At 40.2% G+C, this 26,087-nt stretch overlaps 1 protein-coding gene across 1 annotated transcript; it reads left to right on the top strand.

The window, feature by feature from the left end:
* Positions 1 to 10,354: 10,354 nt before the first annotated feature.
* Positions 10,355 to 25,535, top strand: LOC141552730 (thyrotropin-releasing hormone receptor-like). The gene is made up of 3 exons (XM_074284751.1): positions 10,355 to 10,450; positions 19,932 to 20,654; positions 23,855 to 25,535. The coding sequence occupies exons 1-3, from the start codon at positions 10,355 to 10,357 to the stop codon at positions 24,212 to 24,214; spliced, it is 1,179 nt and encodes a 392-aa protein (XP_074140852.1). The 3' UTR covers positions 24,215 to 25,535.
* The last annotated feature ends 552 nt before the right edge of the window (positions 25,536 to 26,087 follow it).

The following is a 26,087-nucleotide window of genomic DNA, read 5'->3' as shown; positions in this document are numbered from 1 at the left end:
CCTGACTCCATTTTGGATTTTCTTGGCAAAGATACTGGACTCATTTGTCATTCCCTTCTCCAGCTCATTTTACAGACAGTGACTTGCCCAAAATCACACAACTAGTGTGTAAAGCCAGATTAGCTTCCTAAATTGGCTTCTGAGATCTCTTTCAGTTTTAATCTGTGAGCTTTTTCATAGGATCATTAGAACTGCAAATGGCAAGGTCATACAAGGTCTGGATCTTCTAGGCACTGTCTGGTTCTGCCCAGAACTGGATACTATATTTCAAATGTGATCTGACAAGGTCAGAATGCAGAGGAACTATCACTTCCCCAGCTCTGGATACAAAAAAATATTCCACGGTCCTATGTTTCCTTTGGCTTGAACCCTCTCTCAGGACTTCTGCCCCATGGCCTTGGTCTTCCAGGGAGCCAATGAAATATCAAAAATGTGGTGCAATGGGAGAGAAAAAAAGCTGAATTTACATGACTAGAGCTCAGCTCACAGCTCTATCATTTGCAACCTGTGTGACCTAAGTCAAGCAATTTAATTTCTCAGTTTCCTTAGCTGTACAATGAGAGTGTTGGACTTCTGACATTTCTTCAAGCTTTAAAGCTACAGCCCTAATGGATCCTAAGGATTTTAGACATCATCTCAGATATTCTACCCCAGAATGTAAGGGTGCAATGCTCAGTAAAATTGAGACTTGAATCCATGTACTTTTTTCACATACAGTAAGTGAACTTACTACCGGGGATCAAAATAAAGAAGGTCCCTGTTGATCGATCAGTTTACTGATCTTTTCATCTTATTTCTTTCTTTCCTAAATTTCTCTTTTCTTCCACCTACTTCTTCCTCCTTTCCTCCTGCCTCTCTCCATTCCACCATTCTTTGCCATCAGGAACAGCTTCCTTTGGATACACTTGGGATCCATCCAGCTGGAAGGGAGAAAAGGGGATGGGGGGGAGGGAATTTGAGGGGGAGGTGATATGTTGTGGAAAAAGTGACACTGTTTTCACTGAGCCTCTTCTCAGTCCACTCACTCTTCTACTCCCACTCTCTCCTCCTTTTCTCTAGCTCTAAATCTACTCTGAAACCTGTCCTTGGTGTTGATCCAATAAAGACTTTGTTCAGGCAGGACTCCATGCAGAAATGACTATCATTAAACCCCCTTCATACAGTCTTTGGGTTTTCTGTATGATTATCATCCTGGTTTTAGCCATCAAGTTATTTTAACAAACCTTAGCATCTGTAAACTCCTCCCAGGAGCCATGAGGTATTTTTAGGCCATGAATCACCAGCTGCTACTGAGTTGATCATCACCCCCAGCCACTTTACCACCCACTCCCCAAGGTGTTTGCTATTCATCTCTATAGGTTACATTTGAGACTCTATCGAATGCATTTCTGTCCTCAAGATGGCAATAAGTCTGTCCTCCAGCTTTTTAGGTCTAAGGCTAGATTGGCACATCAATCCTCAGTTGCCCACAGTTCTGCATTACAGTGCATTCTATCTATTCATCTTGCTTGCAGAGGATGGGACCAAGCTGGGCTAACCCAATATAAACCAGCAGAAGCCAAGAAAACAGAAAGGAACAAAGAAAGTTTATGAACATTTGGTGTTTAGTGTCTAGTCTAATACTCGTATGATGTGAGGGGCATTGCAATGACTATCCTAGCTAGCCAAGAGACTCTTTTTCATCAGTGTCTGAAATCATTAGGGCTTCTTTGCTTATTGTGAAGCATTACTCTCTCCTAGTTCTTCACAACTAATTTATTTACTTTTATTCTTTTGTCCTTGTTTTTTTAATAATAGCTTTTTATTTTCAAAATACATGCAAAGATATTTTTCAACATTCACTCTTGCAAAACCAAATTTTTCCCCTCCCTCTCACCTACCTCCCTAGAGAGTAATTCAATATGTTAAACATGTGCAATTCTTCTAGCCATATTTCTACATTTATCATACTGCACAAGAATAATCAGATCAAAAAGGGAAAAATTAGAAGAAAAAAAAAGCAAGCAAATATTCACAATTAATTTAAAGAGAACACAGAAAAGGAATGTAGGAAGCCCCAAGACCTAATGTTACCTAATTCCATTTTGCTTCCTAGAGACTCCTCTGGTTCTCTTTTGCAGAATATAAGCTTTCTAATTCAAAGATCCCACTTCTCTTCCTTAGCTATCTCCCCATGATATCTATCACCAGGTTGGGCACAGTGCTACTGGCCCATGGAGTATCCCAGACTTCCAAATTTTTTGTAACTGGAAATATGTGGGAAGACTTGCTTGGATATTAAAAGACCTATTTCTAGTCCTAGTTCCAAGACTGATTTCTTTGGGCAAGCTTGTGAGTCTCTTTGACAGTTTCCCTTTTTGTAAAATGGGAAAGGAGGAACCCCTTAGGCAGGTATGACCTCTTCCTAATATTCCTTTCCTCAAACTACCATAGCACTTTGACTCTCTCTTCAGCGCTTAGTATATCTTTGTATACCTTAAAACACTAAATAAATGTGAATCATTCTTGTTATTTTTCATTTTAGTTATTTGTTCACATAGTAACCCCCCTGCCCCCCGCCCCAGAGGCAGTGTGCTGGAGTAGATAGAAGATTAGTCAATCCCTATAGTAAGGAAGATCTGAGTTCACGTACAGCCATGACACATATACTGGCTACCTATTCACTTGCTCATCATGGGCATAGAATTGTTAAAATGATATTGAATTCAGAGTCAGGAGATTTCAGTTCAAATCTCAGCATTGGCTTGAATTCCAGCCCTTCTACTTATTCGCTATGTGACCTTAGGCAAACCATTTAATTTTTCTGATCCTCCATTTCCCCATCTGTAAAATTAAGTCACTGATGAATTAAATGACTTCTAAGGTTCCGTTCCAGTTATAAATCTATGGTGTAAAAATCTTGGGTCATTCAACATTCAACCTTTTGTTGTCTCAGGCAACTCAGAGTATAAATATATGGGTGAGTTGCTGCTCTGTTTCTTCAACACCAAGAGGCTCCCCACATTGACAGAATAACAGATTTGGACAAAAACAAAATTAAAAAACCATACAAATAAAACATCCTCTCCCATATTTCAAGCTCCATGAAGTCTTGTGCTGTCTCTTTGTATTCCCTAGAATTAGGAATGGGGACTTACCTAGGACAGATACTTCCTGAATGTTGACTCAATAACTCTGGGCTATCAATAACTCTGGCTAGTCAAACTGTAAGCAGAAAGAGGTCAACACCAGGGAGAGAGACAGGGGAAGGAGCAAGTCCCGGAAGCCTTAGCCCAATTTTTAAAAAGAAAAACAACCACCTGGTTTTGCCTTGATAGTTCATTTGCTGAGAACCTCCAGATGTAACATGTCAAATGTGTCTGGGCTATTTATTCAGGAGCTAATGATATCACATGCCAGGCATAGCTTTACAAAATTTACTCATTAATTACTGCTTATTAATTTTGTCCTTCACACACAAACATTTTCTGCTCTAGTCGCACATGCAGACCCATATATACACAACTGCATGCTGTACTCCAAACTGTGCTTAATATCCAGAGTACAAGAGCCCCCATCTGCCTTCTTTCCCAATCTTTACCCCTAATAGTGATGATGTAATAGAAAGAACACTGATCAGAAGACAGGGTTCTAGTTCTGGCTCAGGTTGGTTATCTGACCAAGCAAATCTCTGCTCATTCTCAGGTCTTATTCTTTCCCTTTTAAGTAAAAGCATGGCCTAGATCAGGTGTATTTATCCCTTCTTTAAGGTGTCATCCAGGGGTGGGCTGAAGCTTGTTGTTAAATTTTCATTGTGAGCATTAACGCCTCAAAAATCAGCAAATACAAATCAGAGCTTCAATTACTGTTTTGTTGATTGGTTAGATTTAAGAAAGTGTCAATAATGTAAATTAAACTTAACTTAGGGTTAGGGTTTTTTGGAGTGCCTACTGATAAACATTTGCCAGCATATCACTGCCCCCTTTGATAGTGTGGTGAAACCTACTGATTGCTTCTCAAAATAATGGTTTTTAAATGTACAAAATGCTTAGGATTATAAAGGAAATAAATTATATTGATTTCCTCCCACATATGTACTATATTTTTACATGTATATTAACTTTTTAACTACATTTCTTTATGATTCATGTTGGGAGAGAAAAATCAAAACAAAAGGCAAAAAACATGAGAGAAGAAAAAAAATCAGGAAAAAGTGAACATGCATGTGTTGATTTACAATCTCCATAGTTCTCTTTCTGGATACAGATGGTAGAAACCAATGATATTGAAAAAGTTATCAAAATATTGGAAAAAAAGAGTTTACTACTAATCACAAATTAAGAACATCGAGCACTAAGATTTCTTCTAGTTTTTATATTCTATATTCTAAGCTCCCTTCTAGCGCTAATATTCTATATCCTAGAATCATTATGTACTTGTTCTAAGACAGTGGGGTCATACATGACCCCTGTACTGCAATTATAGATGAAAGACATAATAAATTGCTCCCTCTGCTGGTGATAGCTAGAATAGGGGCAGGAGGGACTAAGATGAGCCAGATGTTCAGCAGCTGTGGTTATCATTACTTAGAACCGGCCTGGCCAGGATCGCTAGAGTTAGGATCTAATGTTGTCCTTCCCTCTGTTCCAAAAGAAAGCTCCTTAGTACCCATAGGTACCAGCTTCTAGAGGCTGTCACTCAATGATAACAGATGCATCTTCAGACACAGGTCTGGAGCACTTAGACAGTGGATAGGTTAAGCCCATCTTCCCATGTTAGTTGGTAGTCAGCTAGATGTTTTGGCTGGGGAAGGAGGCAGGTGAAATTTTTCGCAATAATTCTAGAGATGAAAGGCATATTAGAATTGAGGGAATTCAGAAGGTAGAAGAAGGTTAGAACTAGAAGAAAACTTAAAACATAAGGATGCCCAACCCCATAATTTTACAAAATAGGATCCTGGATCCCAGCGATTTTAAGAGACTTGTCCATATTACAGGCTTCTGTAATTTCCCCTGCATAACTTTTCAGGCCCCATTTTTATCCCCTGAATTTGCTTTTTAGTCCAGCTGAACAAGATCTTCCAGGAAGTAGAGAGGCAATTGAGATGGGGCAGGGGTGGTACATTCAAGAAACAAAGCTTCATCTTCCACATACAATTTCTCTCTATTTACTCAGCCACCACTCTGGGTAGGCCCTCAATATCCCATATATGAGTTATTGCAATAGACTGTTGATTGATCTCCCTACTTCAAGTCTTTCTCTACTCCTAATCATTAGCTGTCAGAGTGATCTTCCTAATGATTCTATCTGACTATGTCACTCCCCACCTCCACACCAAAAACCCAAACGACTTCCTATTACTCCAGAATCAAATATAAAGTGCTCTATTTGGCTGTTACAGGCAGCAAGGTGTCAAAGAGGATAGAATGACAGGTCCAGAGTTAGGAAGACTCATAATTCTAAATTCAAATCCAGCCCTAGATACAATTCTGTTTGTCTCAGTTTCCTTTTCTGTAAAATAAGCTAGAGAAAGATATTTCCTTTTTAGAATAAACCATTTTAATGTAAATCAGTTTAAAGTAAACCAATTTACTATCTAATAAACCATTCTAGAATCTTTGCCAAGAAAATCTAAATGAGGACACAATTGAAAAGTGTTTCATTTTTAGGAAAGATAGAGAAAAGCTGAAGTACCTTATGATAAAGTCTTCTTGAAGACAAGAACTGGGGATAATTTTTCTTGATTATATCCCTAGAATCTAGTTTAGTGCTAGTCACAATTCTACCAACAATATGTATGTGTATGTTATATATAATTTATAGTTATGTTTATTTGGAACCATAAGAAATCGGAGGTGAGGAATTTTTTCTGCTTAAAAGGAGGTAACAATGGGATGGGAGTAGGGTGATAGTTGTAGTTATTACCAAAGCTAATTGAACCATAGAGACAATTTCTGTGAAATCATATTCAGGTTAATCATGGAATTTAGGAACTTTAAAGGAGATTTTATGGCCATTTTCAAATATTTGGAGGGCTCTCATTCATGTGGAAGAGACAAAATATTAGTCCGCTTAGTACTAAAGGGGGAAAAACCAGAAGGAAGAAGTAGAAGTTAGCAATGTTGATGCATGTGTTCTGGTAAAAGTTTAACAACAGATTTTCCCCTGCCCAACCCCTTAAAAGTATGGCATAATTTGAAGTTGAATGTGCTTTATTAATACCCCATTTTCTTAAGACTAGATAATGAACCAAACATTAAACAAAGCCCTAATTGTATTGCTTGCTGTTTTTCCAGATGTAAATATTAATTATCAATATGCTCTTGGAGAGCCATTTGGAGCTGCCTCTAGCATGCCTCTGAGTAGATGTCAGTTTGATATATGCATGTATATATGTATATATGCATTATATATGTGCATGTGTTTATATTTTCACATGCATATATACATATATATGTGTGTATATATATATATATACATATATATATATATATGTATATATATATATATACTCAGTTCCTCCATTGTTAAAACATAATAGAATTTCTCTGGGTAGTTTTCTCTACCTCTTGAAGAATTAAATCAGTATGAAGGAATTATAACTTGATAATTTATGCTGGCAGAAAGAGCTATCCAGCATCTGCTAGATAATTGCAATTCCCCATCATTATTATAACATGCCTCTATGCCTGTCTCATGATTTCTTTCTGTATCTCTCATCTAATTCCTCTTTCTGTTCAGGTGATTTGTGGTATATTTCAATTACATTATTGCTTCTGTTTCTTCCACCGATAATCTCCACCCAATGTTCTCCACCATAATTACTTCCTTAGGATAGTACTCACTGCAGCTCTGAACTCGTGAACGTTAGCTGAGATCACAGGCGTATATCACCATACTCAGTCTCGAAAAGTCTTTCTTTATTGTAGTGGCTGGGACGTTAAGGGCAGAAAAGAGAAGCACCTTCTTTTGTTATTGTTCACTGTTTTCAGTCATGTCTGACTCTTTGTGACCCCCTTTGGGGGTTTTTCTTAACAAAGACCCTGGAGTATTTTGTCATTTCCTTTTCCAGATCATTTTACAGAGAAGGAAACTGAGGCAAGCAGGATTAAGTGATTTACCCAGGATCACATATCTAGTAAGTGTCTGAGGTTGGATTTGAACTCAAGTCTCCCTGACTTCAGGTGTAGCACTCTATCCATTTCTGCCTGAGACTCTTCTTTATATAGAAAATCAAGGTTGAGTTGGGGACTGCATAGAGTAAGGAGGGAACCTCCTTTGCCTCATAAGGAACCTCACTAGAATCCCAACTTGATTTTATGTTTGCTCATATCTGCTTTATACTCTGAAGACCTACCTGCATTCAGTCACAAGCACCAATATTTCCTACCTGTGTGAGCTTTGATAAGTTTTTCCTCATCCCTGAGCCTCAACATTCTATAAAATGGGTTTGAGAGAAGAATTTATTTAGAATGAGAAGAAATCTTGGAAGTTAGCTAGTCTATATTCCCACACACACACTCCATTTTACAGATAAAGAAACTGAGGATCAAAAAGAGTAACTTGTCAGAGCCATGCAGGTGGTAAGTGTCAAAAATGGATTTGGAACCATGTCCTCTTACTCTTCTCACTGCCCCTGGTTGTCATCCTTCCTTGCATGAATGACTTCACAGTAATTTGTAAGAGAGGTGATTGATAAAGTAAATTGTCCAAGAAATAGGAACCAGTATCAATGATCCAATATCACATTCTGCCTTATCCTCAAAACAGATCAAATGCCACTTCATCCAAGAAGCTTTCACTGACTATTCCAGCAAGCTATGATCTCTCTCATTTTTAGATTCTCCTATTACTTTGTAGCCCTCTTTGTAGAGCTGACCAAATTCCATCAATGTTATGCTTACTGGCATATGTGTTTTGTCTCCTTTATTTAAGCATAAGGCCTTTGAGGTTAAGGGTTCCAGCTTATTTATCTTCAAGGGGGGGTCTTGTAGTAGAGAATAAATGTTCTTTGAATTTAATTGAATGGGAGTAGGGGAATGAGTGGCCTAGACTAGGTATTGTTTGAAATCCTAAGGCTTCACAAAGGTAGGGTTTGTGATATAATAGAACATTGGTTGTGGAGTCAGGAGATGTGGGTCCAAGTCTTGACTTTTTTGGGTCCTACCTTTATAATGACAGATATATTGTTGGCCCTTTCTGTGCCTCTTTCCCCCTTCCCTTTTAAGGCCCCTTCCTTTAATCTCTTCCTGGATTCTATTTTCTAAGGTTCTTTCCAATTCTGATATTTTAGTGTCTAAGTTCTAAGCCTTAGCTCTAAATGCCTATATTCTAAATTTTAATGGCTCTCCCAGCTTTGACAACTTATGTTATTCTTCCTGATTTAAATGTCTAGTTTGAATATATGACAATCAAAGTCTGACTTTCTAGGTTATATATTCTAAGTTGTGTCTGTTCTTTCCAAATTTTTTCTCCTGTGATTCATGTTTAAGGTTCTTTCCAGATTTTATCATTCTGTGCCTTAAGGTCCCTTCCAATCCAGACATTCAAGGTCCTAGATTCTAAGTCCTGGCTCTACTAGTCTATTTGCTATGTTCTAATGGTCCTCCAAAAATTGGTTCTAAGGTTCCTTCCATTTCTAACAGTTATGTTCTAAGGTCCCTCTCAGCTCTAATACTTTGTTCTAAGATCCCTTCCAACCCTAATAATCTAGGTTCTAAAGTATCTTGCAATTCTTAATAGTGTAGGTTGTCGGATCTCCTCCCACCTCTAGCAGTTTAGATTCTAAGGTCCATTAAAGTTATGAAACTTTAACATCATCAGGTCTATATTCTGAGTTCCAGTCCTGACATTTTATCTTCTTCTAAGAGTCTCTTAATTCTGATTAGCTAATAAGGATCTGTTAAGTGCCTACTGTGTTCCAGGCCCTGTATTAATCCTTAGAAAAGCAAAAACAGTTATAACCAAGGAAGAGCTTACATTAATGGGGGACATCATACATATATCAGAACACAAAGACAAATTCAGAGAGATGGATGGTAGCCTTTGGGGGGGGGAAGGTGCTAGCAGCAATTCTGGAACTGAGGTGGCCTTTCGCTCTCACATTTTGTGGATCTACAATTTCTGAGTTTCTGTGTCATTTCAGGAGAGTCTGGAGAGAGGAGAAATTGGCCAAGATTTAAGCCTGGGGTTGCAATTCAGGCAGTCAAACTGCTTCCAAGTTCAGTCAAGTCGCCGAGCCAATAGACACATTCAGTTGATTTATTGTTCATCAGCAGAGTGGAGACATGGTTTTTCTAAATGGCTTCCACTATAAGCTATGCCTGAGGGGAAAACAGAAAATTGGTTTTATGTGTTGGAATAAAAGAAAGAAAGAAAGAAAGCAGTTTTAGGCTCCCCCAGGTTCCTGTTCAAGCTGCCCATGCTAATGAAGCCAAGGGCTCTAGGGCAAACAGTCTGATTCTCATTGGCTTAATCCATGTGGAAAGCCTTCTTGGTATAGGTGAGAGAATAGAACTTGGAGGTCACAAACAACAGGAAAAAGTCTAGTTCTCCCACTCAACTGCTATATGATTTGGGGCATATAAATCCACTGCCTGAGCTTCAGTTTCCTCATCAATAAATTAAGGAACCAAGAGATCTAGTTTCTAGAGCTACTTCTATATATACCCACACACTCATTAACATGTGACCCTGTGCAAGTCCCTTAATTCCTCTGGCTTTATTTATCAATAAAGGGAATAAATGAATGAAGAAATACTCAACACTTACTGTATGCCAGATACTGTGTTAAGCACTGGTGATAAAGATAATCAAAGCTAGCATTTATTGGGAGCTTTACAATTTTGAACTTGTATCTTATTTACCCTGTGAGGTAGATGCTATGATTATCTCCATTTAAAAGATGAGGAAACTGAGGCTGAGAGATCTGTTGGGTGTCACACAGTCTAGAGGAGAAAATGCTAATAACAGACAGGCTTGAAGAAGAGAAGTGTGGGAGGGGGAGGATTCTGGGAAGATGGCCAAGTAGGTTGGTAAATTTCAAACTCTCCAGATTCCTCTCATAAATAAAACAAACTTGCAACTCAGGATGAAAACAGACTGGTGACAAATCAAGAAGACTTGGGCAGAACAGCGGTCCTCCTGGTACAATCCAAGAAGATCTGAAGAATGTTGGGGGCTGGGGATTAACCCCTGTGGAGTGCAAACACCTCCAGGCCACCTCTTCAGAATGGGGCCAGCTGGGTTTGGCTGGAGCCTCAGCAGGAACAACAGAAACTTTCACCTCCTGGACAGTGTATGGAATTGAGGTCTGAGTCCAAGAAGACTGAGGAAATCTTGGCTGATTGGGAACATCACCTCCAGGTGAGCTGCAATGACATTGGCCCTGGGCGAGAAGGAACCAGCACCAGTAAGTGCAGAGACAGTGGGCAGGGACACTATTGGCTGTGGGCTCTTACAGAAGGAGGGAGTTCTTGGTTTGGGGTTCCTGGTCAGAGAGGAGAGCTGAAGTGAAGCTAGAAGCACCATCCCTCCATCCCATGATTAGTGGTGCTTATGCTAATAACTCTTATTTTAAAAATTTTTTTTTGAATCAGCAAAGAAGAAAGAACCCCACTATAGAAACTTAATATTGGAGCAGGGAAGACTGGGGTTCCATCTTCAGAGAAGGACATTGAAGTTAAAAAATGCTTCTACTCCAAAGAATAACATTATATGCCTCCATGCCCAGAGATAATTTATAGAAGAATTCAAAAAGAATTTAAAAATCAAATGAGAAACATTGAAAAAAAATTTTAAACCATCCAAGAAAAACAAGATTATGAAAAAAAGGTTAACCAACCAGAAAAGGAGATACAAAATCTCAAAGATGAAAATAATCCTTCGAAAATGAGAACTGAACAAGGGGGAGCCAGTGAATCTTTGAGAGACCAAGAAATAAGAAAACAGTTTATAAAGAATGAAAAAAATAGAACAGAATGTGAAACAACTTATTAAGAAAAATGACAGATCTGGAGAATAGATCAAGAAGAGAAAATATAAGAATAAATGAACTGCTTGAAAGTTGTGGCCAAAAAAATAATAATAACCTTGACACAATATTGCAAGAAATAATCCAAGAAAATTGTTCTGGAGTGATATAACATGATATAATATGAAATAGAAAAAATCCACTGATCACCACCTCAAAGAGATCCTTTGTGGAAAACACATAGGAATAGTATTGACAATTTTCAAAACTCCCAGGTCAAAGAGAAAATTTTGCTAGAAACAAGAAAAAAATGATTCAAATATACTGGAGCTACAATTAGAATTGTACAGGACTTAGGAGCCACAATAAAAGACTGCAGACCATGGAATCACACTTACTGACAATCAAAAGAACTAGGCCTGTAGTCAAAAATATCATCTGCAGCAAAATTATAATATTGAATGAAAAAAAAATGAACACTCAATGAAATTGCAGATTTTCAGGATTTTCTATCAACCAAACCCAAACTTAATAAAAAATTTAACATATAAGAGCCAATATCAAAGCTCAATTTCAAGGAACTCAACAGGAACAAAGTGTTTATGATTTTTTACATGGGAAATATATACCAAATGTTTAAGATTGACATAAACAATACAGCAGCTCAAAGGAAAGATTAGAGCATAAATAAGATAAAAATAGTAATCATGTTTTACAAATGAGATATAGAGGAAAAATAGATGGAGAAGAGAGGAAGGCTCATAGTTCTGAAAATCTACTCACATCAGGAATGGGTTCAATAGGTAATACTACATATGCACCGTGAAGGATATAACACCCTCCAAAATGTAGAAAGAAATAAGGGGGGAAATTTAGGAAGATGAGGAATCAAAGGGTGAGGGAAGAAGATGGGTAAGGAGAGGTTAAGTAATTGCAAAGCAAGTTAAGGAGCAGAATTAAAGCAAAAAATCAGAAGGGATAGGAAAGATATGTGTGTGGGGGAGCAGTATGTGTATGTATGTGTATGTATACATCTATAGATGTATACATAAATATGTCTTTTTTAACAACAGCTTGCTTGAGGGTTGCTGGGATGAAAGGAGGGAAGAATAAAATCAAAAAGATCCACAACATAAAACAAAAGAACAATTTACAAGGAAATAAAGAAAAGATGGACACTCATGGATATAATTTCTTCTACTAATGTATGTACTTTCTTACAACTGGTAATTTGTTGTTACATATTTTGAATCCTCCCTGATGTTCTGCTGGGCACATGATAATGTTCTCTTTTGCTTTGTATTTTATTGCTTTTCTGTTTTTCTTTTTTCTTATTCTGTTTTTTTTTTAATAAAATAAATTTAAGACAAGTGGGGGTGGGGAGGGAGTTAAAAGGTTAGGATTAGGAGAGATATCACATAGGAGGTAACATCTGAGCCATGGAGCCATGGAAAGAGGGCAGCTAGGTGGCACCATAGTGTCAGAAGACTCATCTTCATGACTTCACATGTGGCCTTAGACACATTAGCTGTGTGGCCCTAAGCAGATCATTTAATTCTGTTTGCCTCAATTTGCTCATCTGTAAAATAAGCTGAAGAAGGAATGGCAACCATTCTAATATCTTTGCTGAGAATACTCCCAAATGAGGGCAAAAAGAGTTGAACACAATTGTTTCCCTCTGGATGAAGAGGGTTTGGTAAGGGAGAGAACCATAGTATCATAGAAAAGAGCTTGGATGAACTTTTGAGGTTACCTAATTCAATCCCATCAATGTATATATTAGGAAAATGAGTCTCAGAAGCATTAAGTGATTTGCTCAAAGCTGCAGATATAGTGAGTAACAGAGTTAGGATTCTCACTCAGATTCTATGTCTCCAAATTCGGCTCTTTTCATGTAGGGCTGTCCACATTTATCATTCTATTAATCCCTGGCTTAAAAGCTTTGATATTGTCAGCCTCTCCCCAAGAGACAGCATTGTGCCTGAGGAGTTGGAGTCCATTTAATATGAAGAAAATCATGGGGTATGCTCTCCCTAGTAGAGGAAATAATTTTGGTATCTAGGTAAGGACACACTAGAGACAATTTCAACCCAACTGTGGACTCTCTGACATCAGCCTAGGGGGAGCCCTCAAATTGTACCACCTTGAGATCACGTAGGTGGCTAGGAAAGCCACCACCTGGGATGGATCAGGGTGTGTGTATTGGGAGAAGGAGGGTAAACTGGACAAGAAATTACATAGTATTGCTGGAGGGGGAGGACTTGGAGGAAAGGAGGAAAGGACCCACTTGGAAACTTCCTAGTTTAACTACTCCTATTATGCTATTCCTGAAACACCAACTGCCCCTAGATTCTTTTTAGGCATCTCAAACTCAGCTCATCCAAAATATAATCCTTTATCTTCCCCCCCCCAAAAAAAAATCCAACACTCTTCCTAATTTCCCTATATCTATTCAATATAACATACCACCATTATCCCAGTTACTTAGGGTCACAATCTCAGTTGGCCAACATGATCCCCCCCCAAAAAAATAGAAAATGAGCTTCCAAGTCTTGTCACTTCTATTTCTCATATCTATTTCCTTCTCTCCTCTCATTTGAGACATTCAGATTGATCACCTCTCATCTATTCCATTACAAACACACCTCCCTCCCTCTAGTCTCTCCTCATTCCAATCCATCCTCTACCCAGCTACCAAGTGATATATCTAGAGCACAGAATTCAATCCAATCAACCAGAATTTATTAAATGCTAACTATATGCCAGGCACTGTGCTAAGGTCTAGGGATACAAATATGAGCAAAAAGAAAGATATTTCCTGTCCTCAAGGAGTTTACATGCTGATGAGGGAACATATAAAATAGAGCTAAGAAACGGGGATGTGAGGAGGAGGATATGCCATTACAGAGGCATGAAATTTGTAGAGTCAGAAGCAGTCAGGAGAGAAATAAAGGATGGCAGTCCTGCCTATGTCAATGCCCTGCTTAAGAAGCTTAAAGAGACCCTTTTTGTCTCTAAGATCCAGGATGAACTTCTCTGTTTGGCATTTGAAGCTCTTTATAATCTGACTCTCTTTCTGAGATTATGATACATTTTCCTCTCCACACACTCTACATTCCATTTAAATTGATCTGTTTGTTGTTGTTGTTCAGTTATTTCAGTTCTGTCCAACTTTCATGATCCTATTTGAGATTTTTTTGGCAAAGAACCTGGAGCAGCAGGTGAGGAAACTGAGACAAACAGAGTGAAGTGGTTTGCCAAGAGTCACACAGCTAGTGTCTTGAGGCAGATTTGAAACGGGTTCTCCTGGTCCAGTGCTCTGTGCACTATGGTGCCACCTAGCTGCTCTTCACCTACTTACTCGATATATTTACATATATTACTCCATCTCACCCTCAATCTGCATCTTCTCTCCTGCCTGGTTTTAATTCCCCAAAACAAGCTCATCACTTCTAAACTCAACATGCTGCTAACTCAAACCTTCGTGGACACCACCTTCCTCAGCCTCCTCTCCTTTCTGATTGGAAGACTGAAGGACAGAAAACCATGGTCTCCCCAATGCTTTCCTTTTTAGAGGCAAACTCTGCATTCTCAACTCCTTCCCCTTTCCATCTGCTACCCTACCTGGTTTCAATTCAAGGAGCAACATGTGCTGGTACCCACTTTCCTGCTTCCTTTTATTCCATCTTTAAATTGTAAGCTCATTGAAGAGAACTGTCTTTTTATTCATTGTAAACCTAGATACAGTGCCTAGCACACAGTAGGCACTTAATAAGATTAAATTGGATTTTTCATCTCCATGCCCATGCCTATATAAGGATAGAATTGATTTATATATTTACTCACTCAAGTTACCAATCCCACCTAAAATAAGGATAAGATGTTCAATGTACCAATTCTCAGTGGTAAACTTTGGATTAAATGTGAAGAATTTGTGAAAGCATTGGATGAAGTAAAATGACTCCAGGCTGGAAGTCTGTTTTAATTAACTTACAGATGGTAATATTAGCTCTAGGTCCTGGATTATAAAAATACAAGATTGACTGGAAGCTGGGAGTTCTGTGATCCCTTGCAAGTCAGGAGATGGAGCAAGTTCCAGTGTATCCCTAAAGAAGAACTATTATGGAGAGGTGGTAGAAGAACAGAGATCTTGGCTCAAATCTCCTTTTTACTTCCTTCCCCCACTGTCTTGGCCAGAGAAGAACTTCGGGAGCTTGCTGATTGTGAAAGGTGTTCAGCTTCCCAGCTTCCCATTGGTATCCTAACCACATTCCCAGATCATCTGATGGCAGTGTCTATATTGGAAGTCAAAGACAGACTGAATATAGATCCAATGCTCCACAAAGGAGTGAAGAAATTATACCATGCCTAAGGGGAATTTTTTTCAGCATCCCACAAATATAGATCCCAGCAACTGAAAGCTATGAGTTATCCCTTTTGTGTTCTCTAAGTTTTATTCCACTTTCCCCTAGTTTCTTTATGTATTCTGAGAGAATAGTACTTTATGTATACACACACACATAATTTGATTTTTAGAACAACCCTTTGAGGTGGGTATGTAACATTTAACAGATGAGGAAACTGAGGCTGAGAAAAATAAAAAGACTAGCTCAGAGTCTCATAGCTATGTGTATAAGGGATGGATCTTAGAATATAGAATTTGGAACATTGGATGAGGAACCTTTAGAATGCAAGATGTCAGGACTAGAAAAGACCTCAGATTAGGTATAAAGGGAAGAACTCCAGTCTTGGAGTCAAGAGAAAAGACCCAGATTCTAACCCTACTTCCACTACTTACTGGCTTCATATCCATGGGCAATCTCTCTGAGCTTCAGTTTTCTTATCTATGAAATAGGAGTGCTGGTATCACCTACCTCCAAGGATTATTATGAAGATCAAATCTAACTTTCAAGGTAGAGTACTCTAGAAACCTTAGCTACAGAGGGTTAGGCATTATTATTATTAGGCCAGAGAAAATTAAAGCTTAAATAGGATGCTAAAACTTAGAGCATATATTACCAGAACTGGAAGAACCTTGGAATATAAATTATCAACTATCAGACCTAGATGGAATCTCATATCATAAAAAAATCACAATTGGAAAGTACCTTAGAAACCACCTAATCCAACCTTTTATATTATAGAAAAAAAAAAACTGACAACCAGAGAAAGGAAGAATCTTTCTCTAGATGACATACCTAATTGTCAAGGTATTCCTAGAACATGGAACTTTTGACATTGATAGGATTACAAGATCGTAGATTTAAAGCAGGAAAGAGATCTTTGAGGCTATCTAGTCCCACTCCCCCATTTAAAAATTGGGAAACTCAGATGTTCAATAAATTGCCCAAGATTACATGAGTAGAAAACTGCAGATTTGAACTCTGGTCCATTCCAATTTCAGAGCTCTTTCTATTGTACCATGGTTCATTAATTATTTCTCATACATTAGCCCAAGGCTTCCTGCTTCCTGCTGACCTTATCTTTCCCCAGAATCCTAGAAGTTCCACAGTTTTTTATTTGCCTAGGGGTAAGTGAGGTCCTGTCCCATTGTCCCCTGGGTGACTTTCAGGTCATTTGTCAATTATTTAGATCACAATTCATTCAGCCTATATGCTTGTGGATCTAGGTTTTGGGGTAAAGGAATGGTTTAGATCACTTGGTCTCCTCTCTGACTGCTGGCAGTTCGAACTACCAGAATTCCATAGTACTCTTGGTTGTAAAGAGCCCCAGAGAGCAATTGTTTTTCATATTTCTAACTATATATAACTGAGGAAGTCAGAGTTTCCTCATCTGGAAAATGAGCTGAAGAAGGAAATGTAAAGTGCTTTATCACTTAGCTTTATCACCCCATTTGTTATTTTATTTTTTGTTTTTGGCAAAGATATTAGAGTGGCTTGCCATTTCCTCCTCCAGTTCATTTGACAGATGAGGAAATTGAGTCAAATAGGTCAAGAGACTTGCCCAGGGTTTCCCAATTAATAAATATTTTAAGTCATATTTGAACTCAGGAAGATGTCTTCCTGACTTCAGGCTCTCACTCTATCTACTTTTCCACTTAGGTACTCTCTACCCACAAATAGGAATAGAAAAAGAAAAATAGGTTTAAAGGTTCAGGAACCCTAGTTTATTTTTTAAATTAATTTTATAATTATACAATTATTAAAAAATTTTGACTGCACATATGCATGAGTAATTTTTTAATAACATTATCCCTTGTATTCATTTTTCCAAATTTTCCCCTCCCTCCCTCTATTCCTTCCCCTAGATGACAGGCAATCCCATACATTTTACATGTGTTACAGTATTACCTAGATACAATATATGTGTGTAAATTCAATTTTCTTGTTACATGTTAAGAATTGGATTCCGAAGGTATAAGTAACCTGGGTAGAAAGACAGTAGTGCAAACAGTTTACATTTAATTCCCAGTGAGGAACCCTAGTTTATAGTCCTGACTCTGTCACTCACCATGTGACCGTAAGCAAGTAAGTCACAGGGCCTCAGTCTCCTCATCTGTTTAATAGGCACAGTAATATGTGAAAAGTGCTAAACAATCAGACTGGACATTTAATTTCCATAGGATTTTCTACAGCTTCATTTTGTTGGTGTAGTTGACAAGGATTCTCCACGATTGTGGGCTGCTGGTCAGAGATTCGCTGGCAAGGAGAGGCTAGGGTATGGGACAGGAAAGTAACAATGAGAAGGATTAGAAGCCGTGGTATGCTGGGTCATTGTGAGAGCCCAATGTTAAATTTTCAGTGTGAGCATTTACACCTATAAAATACATGAATAAATCTGGCTTGATTTATTGTGGCGGTATTTTTAATTGTCTAGATTTGAGAAAGTGATGATTGGCTGAACAAATTGGTATATGATTATAATGGAATACCATTGTACAGTAAGAAATGATGAGCAGGGAGATTTCAGAAAAACGTGGAAAGACTTGTATAAACTGATACAAATTGAAATGATCTGAACCAGGAGAACATTGTAAGCACTAACAGAAACATCGTGTCACTTCAATTGCTACTCTCAGCAATTCAATGATCCAAGGCAAATGACTCATAATGGAAAATGCTGTCCATATCCAGAGAAAAAACTGATTGAATCTGAATGCAGATCAAAGCATATTGCTTTTGCTTTATCTTTTTTCGTGTTTTTTCTCCTTTTGGTGTGTTTCTTCTTTCACAACTGTGACTAATATGGAGACATGTTTTACATGATTGCACATATATAACCTATATCAAGTTGCTTACTGCTTTAGGAATAGGGCAGAGGAAAGCAAGAGGGAGAAAAATTTGGTACTAAGATTTTGTGAAAACGAATGCTAAAAGGGGCAGCTGGGTGACGCAGTGGATAGAGCAGCAGCCTTGAATTCAGGAGGACCTGAGTTCAAATCTGGTCTCAGACACTTAACATTTCCTAGCTGTGTGACCCTGGGCAAGTCACTCAACCCCAATTGCCTGAGGGGGGGAATGAATGCTAAAAATTGCCTTCAGATATAATAGGACAAATAAATACTATTTTTTAAAATGATGACTAAAATGTTAATAGTGCAGATTTAATTTAGAAGTGTGTTGTACATACAATCCTCGCTTCCCCTCTTTCCCCCAGCAGGCTGTTAAACATTTCTCAGCATACCCCTGACTGTCTCATCATTCTCTAATTGGTCATAGCCCCAGTAAGCCCTGGGTACTGAATGAACAGTGTTAGTGAGGGCTTTGAGATAGAATGAAGAGATGCTGCGAGCCCGAAAATCCCCACGTAAAGACAAAGAAAGCACAATCTATTTCTCCCAGTAAGAGAAAAGATCACAAGATTTGTAGTTAGAAGAAATGTGTTCAAATCAATGTCGACTAACTCCGCTAAAGCTTGCTTTCCTCATTTGTAGAATGGGGATCATAATAACGCACTTCCCTCACAGCAATTTGCGAGGGACAAGTTTGGAGGATGCTGGGATGAATGCAAGTCCAAGCCATTAAGAGATAACCAAACGAACTGGGTGAGATGCAGAAAAGCCTGGTAGCTGTCGAAGAAAAAAAAGGTCAGAGAAAAGCGCCGGGTGCTTAGCTGGTGGGTAAAACAATGGATATCAGCTTTTTCCTCCGCTGGCTTCCCCTGAGCATCTCTCGCTCAGGTTGGGGGAAGCTGAAGGAGGCGCTAGGACCCCAGCAGGGCGGACCCACGCAAGGCTATGCGGGGCGGAGTTGAGTTGGAGCTGGTCAAAGACTGAGGCAGCAGCCCAGCGCCCACCGTTAGTTCCAGCACCCTGCTTCCGGTGAAGTCCAACCCAGAGAAAGATCACAAACGGACCCGAAATCCTGCGGTGGGAAAGAAAAGAAGGCAGGGACGCAGCATCTAATTATTTTAACTCGGGTCCTGCAAACTCCGGGCAGGGGGAGCGTGGCTGGCGAAAGGACCCTCGGCTTGCATGCACTAGGTGCTTGGAGCCGAAGGAAAGGTAATGTTCGTGGAAAGGGCGCGCACGGCCGGATTTATGCCTGGAGGATATTCCTGAAGCTCAGGGCGGAAACAGCTGAATCTGCGGGGTCGGCAGCCGAAGACCGTTATAAGTAGATCTCATCGGATCGAAGAGTTAGAGAGGGACGTTATTGAGTCTAACAACCACATTTTACATATTCGGAAACTAAATCTAGAGAGGTTAAGTAACTTGCTCAGGCTGATACGGTTCGTAAATGTCTGAGGCAGGATTCGAACCTGTGTCCTGTTGACAATGAATTTTATTGACTAAGTAGCCTCCTCAGAGGACGGGGAAAGGAGTGGGAGGGGAACAGTGGAATCTGCGGTGGGAAGTGACTAGAGGGGGACAATTCTTCACCGGCTTCTTCCTGTCTCCTCCAAGGGTAGGTGGTTCGACATGGAGAACGGAACGTGGGAAGTCAGCAGCCTCTCGAGTAACGACTCGGATTCTGGGAGGACCCTGGGCCTGATGCCTCGGACTCCCCTGGCTGTTCAGGTGGTGACCATTGCGCTGGTGCTGCTCATCTGCGGCGTGGGCATCGCAGGCAATGCCATGGTGGTCCTAGTGGTGGCCCGGAGTCGCCATATGGTCACTCCCACCAACTGTTACTTGGTCAGTCTGGCGGCCGCCGATCTCTTAGTGCTTCTGGCGGCCGGGCTGCCCAATCTGTCCGACGTTGTGGCCTCTTGGGTGTTTGGGCACGCGGGCTGCTTGTGCATCACCTACCTGCAGTACCTGGGCATCAACGCGTCCACGGGCTCGCTCACAGCGTTCACGGTGGAGCGCTACTTGGCCATCTGCCACCCCATCCGCGCGCAGTCCCTGTGCACGGTGGCCCGCGCCAAACGCATCATCGCCCTTGTGTGGCTGGGCACGGCGGCCTATTGCGTCATGTGGCTCTTCCTGGTGGACACGAGCGAGGCGGTCTTCGCCGATGGCGTGCGGGTGCAGTGCGGCTACCGAGTGTCGCGCGAGCTCTACCTGCCCGTCTACTTCCTCGACTTCGCCCTGTTCTATGCGCTGCCTCTGGGCCTGGCCACTGTGCTGTACACGCTCATCGCGCGCATTCTCTTTGTAGGTCCCCTGCCCCGCGCGGCCGGCGCGGACTCTGCCAATTCCATCCACCAGGGCCGCTCCCTAGAGCTCCCTTCCGACTCCCAAGGGTCGGTTCGCTTTTCGTGTCGCGGGAACAGGGGCGCGCTGAGCTCCAGGAGACAGGTAAAGGCGAACCCTAATCTTTCCCCTTTCCCCGCGAGTAAAGTGGGCCAAAGAACGCGGAAGTGGGGAATAAACCTCAGAGCGGATGAGGAAAATTTGCTGGGAGGGTCCGCATTTGGGAGCTCGGTCGCGGCCGGACTAAGAAGACGGTAAATTTCGGGAAACAAACATCAGAACTTGCTAACAATCGGAGCTGTCGCAGAAGTGGAATGGGCTTTCTAAAGAGGGCTTCCCTACCACCTTTGAAGTCTTCAAACAGGCTAGATGACCACAAAATGCATGTCTGACAGTGGGGGTTCCGAGGCACGGGTTGGATTAGAGGGTCACTGAATTAATCCCAGTTTTCAAAATTCCGTGATCCCCGACAAGTCCACTTTGATTTTAGAAACTTAAAGGGCCTCTTTTGGGGAATCTTCACAGTTGCTCTGTTTTTTTCAGATAGTAAGAAAAATCGGGACGTTTGAGCTTTTTCCCATAAAAAATGAATCAGCCACGAATCACTGGATTTTGGCTCTTCAAATTTTGTCAAAGCACACTCACATCCCTTATCAATCTGATCTCTTGTGATGTTTCTATAATCTGTATCCTCTCCATTTTTTTGCTACCATCAACTCTGACCCGAAATATTGCAATAGATTTCTTTTTCCTTATCTGTAGACTCTCCTTTTCCTGAGGCAAAAACATTCATCTAACGGCTATAATAGCCAACTATATAATTGTGGGGTTTGGGTGCTTATATCTTCCTTAAAAGAAAAAAAAAAAAAAAAAAAACCTCCTTGCCCACTTATATGTTAAAATGTAAGGAACTGGAAGAGACCTTGGAACATAGAATAGTACTTAACATTGAGTAGTCAGAAGCAGGAAGAATCTTAGAACATATAATGTTGGAAGTGGAAAGGAACAGAGTCCAACCATTTAATATTACAGATAAGGAAATTGGGGTCAGAGAAGGCAAGTCTTGCTCATGAACTCTGACTATATTTGGGTATGCTATAGTGCATACCATGCAGGACTAAGAAGACAGGTGGAAGTTTCTACCATGGTAGGCACCCAGCAGCTTGAATTCACAGGAATTTCTCAAATAGTGTTGGAGATGATGTTCCATTCTGGTTGCTTCTCATAGAGCCAAGGGGAAGGAAATAACCCAGGGTAACTTGTCCTGTGAGCTATATTTCCAGAATTTCCAGCAATTTACCAAACATGAGAATAACAGACCTTCCAGGACCAAACCAGCTATTAGAACTCCCAAGTAGGTGTCAGGGGAGGGAGGTTGAGAGGCTGGCCTAATTAGCAAGTTTGAAGTGCTAATGGTGGATTTACTCATCCAGTCTGCCCCCACTTTCACTCCCCTGGATTATTTATAAACAATGCAGCTAGTTAGAGCTCTGGAGAAATTTCTCTGTATTCTGTCCAACTGCTGTATTGCTGTCCAACTCAGCAGAGATGTCTTCAGCATGACTACAGGGCAGAATGTGAAATGGAAGTTGCAGGGTGAGGTGAAGGGAGCAGGTGGAATGATCCAGTGCTGGAGAGAGTACAGAGAAAGACAATCTCTTAGGGAGTTTCTAGGTGGAGGAGAATTAACCTAGAGTGAGATGTGAGTTTGAGGGAAACCATAGACATTGGCTCATAGAAGAATTAGGCTCATAAATTCATTTTCTCACTTACAGATTCATAAACTCTCAAATTAGAGAGGAACCTTAGAAATTATCTGCTTAACCAATTCAATAAACATGCATCTGTTAAGCACCTGCTGTTGATACAAGAACAAAAGTGAAATAATACTTGCCTTCAGGGAATTTATAGTTTGTCAGGCAAAACATCATGTACATGTCTGGGAATGCACGAAATGTAAACCAAATAAATACAAGGTAACTGGAAGAGAAGGTAAAGGTACTAGAACTTGGACAAATCATGAAGAGCATTATGTAAAACCTAGCACTTGAGCTGAAATTTGAAGGAAATTAAGGATTCTTTTAAAAGACGAAAAAAGAAATGCATTTCTGGTATGGGGAACAGCTTTTACAAAAGCATAAAGAAAGAAAATGAAATGCATTGTGTGAGGAAAAGTAAGAAATCCAGTTTGTCTGAAATGTAGAGTTTGTGAATGAAGCTAATATAGAGGGTGTTGAATCCAGATTGTGCAAGAATTTTGTTGCCAAACAGAAGGCTTTGTATTTCATCTTAGAGGTAGTAGTGAGCCAAAGGACTATGTTGGACATGTCAGTGACATGGTAAGACCCATATTTTAGTAATATCACTTTGGCAAATGTGTGGAGGACAGATAGAAAAGGGGAGAGAAGTGAGGTAAGGAGGTTAATAAGCATTTGTTGAGTTGAAATTAATTGAATCAAGTAAAAGGTATGGAACCATGCCCACAAAGCTACCAAATTTTTACATTTCAGGGTTAATAAATTGGGAATCCAGGTACTTGGGAAGGGTTAGGGAGTGGGTAAAATGAAAGAGGATCAGCCCATTTCTGGAGAGAAATGTAGACTGCATGACCCCAGTGAAGCTCCCTAGTCACCATTGAGATAAACATTGTTACTCACCCTCCTTAAAGTTGACATGTGATTCTGATAAGGTTTAGATTTAGGGAACCAAAATGAGATTAGGGTGGTCTGGGAGTTAAATGATAAGGTCTAATGGCAGGTTCGGGGTTCAGGAAACAAAATGGAGAGGTTTGGTTCCTCTGCAACCCCTGGGGATTCGGCACAAGCATAGGGAGTTTTAGGGGCTCCCTTCTGGCAGCTTGGAGGTTCTCTGTAAAAGAATTTACAGACCCAAAAACCTAGATTGATAAAAGAGGTCTATTATGGGAATTGAAAGTAAGGTTAGAAATCCTGACAGAGAGGCACAGAGTCTGGGTAGGAAATAGGCGAGGATAAAGAGAGGATGGCACTGGAGAGAATATTCCAGTGGACAGAAGCTCCTTGGCATAGTGTGGCATAGCAAGGCATGTTTGGAATCTCTGCAAAGAAAGGGTTTTAGTTTGGCTCTTTTATATTGGGATTTTTAGAGATTTGGGGTCCCCTCTTCAATTCCATATTGTCCTCATTTTATAGATGGTGAAACCAAAGTTCAGAGGTTGTAAAGAGGAGATCATAGCTAGTAAACTCAGATCTCCTGATTCTAACTTCAGAACCCTGTCTCCTCTGCAAAACCTGAACACAACTTCTTATGCTTTCCTTACCTGGCAGGTCACCAAGATGCTGGTTGTGGTGGTAATTCTGTTTGCCCTGCTCTGGATGCCATATCGAACTCTGGTGGTGGTGAACTCCTTCCTCAACCCACCCTATCTGAATCTCTGGTTCCTCCTCTTCTGTCGAATCTGCATCTACCTAAACAGCGCCGTAAATCCGATCATCTACAACCTCATGTCCCAGAAGTTCCGCACGGCCTTTCAGAAATTGTGCAGGTGCAGGACAACCCAGCCTGAGCCCTCATCCCAATATATGGCTCCTGTCTACTACAGTGTCATGAGAGATTGTTCCGGAAATAACTCTGACTCTAATGCCAACCAATTCAACAGCATCCCTGGGCCTGGGCAGGAGAGCTAACTGTCCAGATAAGATAGAGGCCTGGGATCTCTGAGGTTGGGCAATAGAAACCCTAATGCACCAAGAGCCCCCCACCTCACCCCCAATGCCATTTCAGATAGGTTGAATTGGTTAACCTGAAGGGGGTGAATCTCTGTAACAAATGCATAACGTGAGTTTAGTTGTGCTGGGGATGAGAGGGGAAATGATAAATAGATTTCTGACTTGAAGGGACCTTATAAATCATCCAGATGAATAGCACCCCTTTGTTTTACAGGTGAGGAGAGGGAATCCCTAGACAGAAAGAGAGCAATTTGAACAAGATTACACAGAAAGTTAAAAAGAAAGTCAGGATTTGAACTCTGGTCCTCTGATTCCACAAGACCACAGTGCCTGTCTTCTTAAGGAATAGAAGAGAGATATAGAGGGCTGGAAAGGCCTCCTACTTCTTTCTGTCTGACCCCTCTTCTCCAAGGAGATCATAGTTAAGTCAGAATCCCCAGGAATTTGTTTGAATTCAAGGAGATAACACTTTCTCATCTTCAGCCAGAGTTTGCCATAATTGGCCCAGACATTACTGAAGAGAGACTTCCATGGAGGATGGTTTGAAGAATAGGAGAAGGACATTATGACAAAGCCATAATCATCTCACCTGGATGGGCATCTCAGTCCAGTCACTTCCCACAGATACTCCTAGATTTCCAGTGTCAGTTCTAGAAATCCTAAGTGTGGAGGGAGGGGGGGAGTCATTCTACTTGCTTAAATTTGCCCAGATGTTTTCAACCAGATAAGGCAGTCTGGGTGAGGGAGAACTCCTTAAGAGTGTTCTAATTTCTTGTTGACCTGGAGAAGGAGCATGCTGAAAACATTTTGGAAAGATGAAAATTTTTATGGGGTAAAGGGATGGAGCTTTTTGCATGACTAGAAGCTATGCTTATTCTTCTGTTCTTGAATTTAAAATAATAGTAGATTATTCCTTTAATTGAGCTGTTGCCCTCAACTCCAGGAATAGTTGCATTTCTATGTATGGTATGCTTATGGAAATCATTGATGGCACAGAGGCAAGGGAAACTTCAGAAGAAACAACAGAAGTGATTCAATGGGGAAAGGAATTAATTTTAAATTCTCTAGGAGAAAGAATCTATTCCCATCCAATTCACAACTCTTTGATGATCCCTAGCTCACAGGGACTTACTAAAAGAATCCCTAATGCTTTGTGATAAAAGAAGAGTACCTAGAGAAAAAGAAGTGGAAATTGAACAGATGTAATCTCTAGCCCTGACTTGGACTATTCCCTAATTTCTCACTGGGACTTTGAACTACATGAAGTCACTGGGAAGAGGGATTTGACAAAAGCCAAAAAGAAAGCATCAAGGCTTCTGTATACTATAATTATATCATTGTAATTATAATGATAATACCCATAATTCACTTTTCTTTAGTGCTTTAAGTTTACAAAATGTTTTCCTAAAATAGTCTGGTGAAGTAGGCAAACCAAAGTATTACCTTCCCATTTTAGATGAGGAAACTGAGGTTCGAAAGGTAAAGTAACTTGCTCAGAACTTGATCCCATGTTTTTTCTGACTCCAAAGCTCATACCTTGCAACTATGTGATTGCTGAGGTGTTGGACCTTAGAACTCAGATGCAATCACCACATGGAGTGTATTACCTTATATCCTGATCAAAGGAAAGAGTGGGAAGGATGGTCAGACTGGGTGGGGATGCATCAGTGTGTAGCTGTGGAAGATTATTAGGTGAATGCTTGGGAAATTGAAGCACTTTAGCTTGATATCTTAGGCCACCCAGAAACACATACATGGGATATCAAAATGGCCCTTAGAGATCATCTAAGCTAAAGCCCTTCATTCATTTATTCGATAAGCATGTATTAAG

This window comes from Sminthopsis crassicaudata, chromosome 2 (assembly GCF_048593235.1).
Source record: "Sminthopsis crassicaudata isolate SCR6 chromosome 2, ASM4859323v1, whole genome shotgun sequence".
Classification (NCBI taxonomy): Eukaryota; Metazoa; Chordata; class Mammalia; order Dasyuromorphia; family Dasyuridae; genus Sminthopsis; species Sminthopsis crassicaudata.
Note: the sequence above shows the minus strand (reverse complement) of the source record. Positions and strands in the feature narration are given on the sequence as shown.

Bases quoted from the DNA above. Each gene is read 5' to 3' on its own strand.
- LOC141552730 (XM_074284751.1), top strand. From the start codon at position 10,355: ATGACATTGGCCCTGGGCGAGAAGGAACCAGCACCAGTAAGTGCAGAG. The intron at 10,451-19,931 runs GTTCTTGGTTTG...CTGGCTGTTCAG, and splicing joins GGCTCTTACAGAAGGAGGGA to GTGGTGACCATTGCGCTGGT. The intron at 20,655-23,854 runs GTAAAGGCGAAC...CTTACCTGGCAG, and splicing joins CGCTGAGCTCCAGGAGACAG to GTCACCAAGATGCTGGTTGT.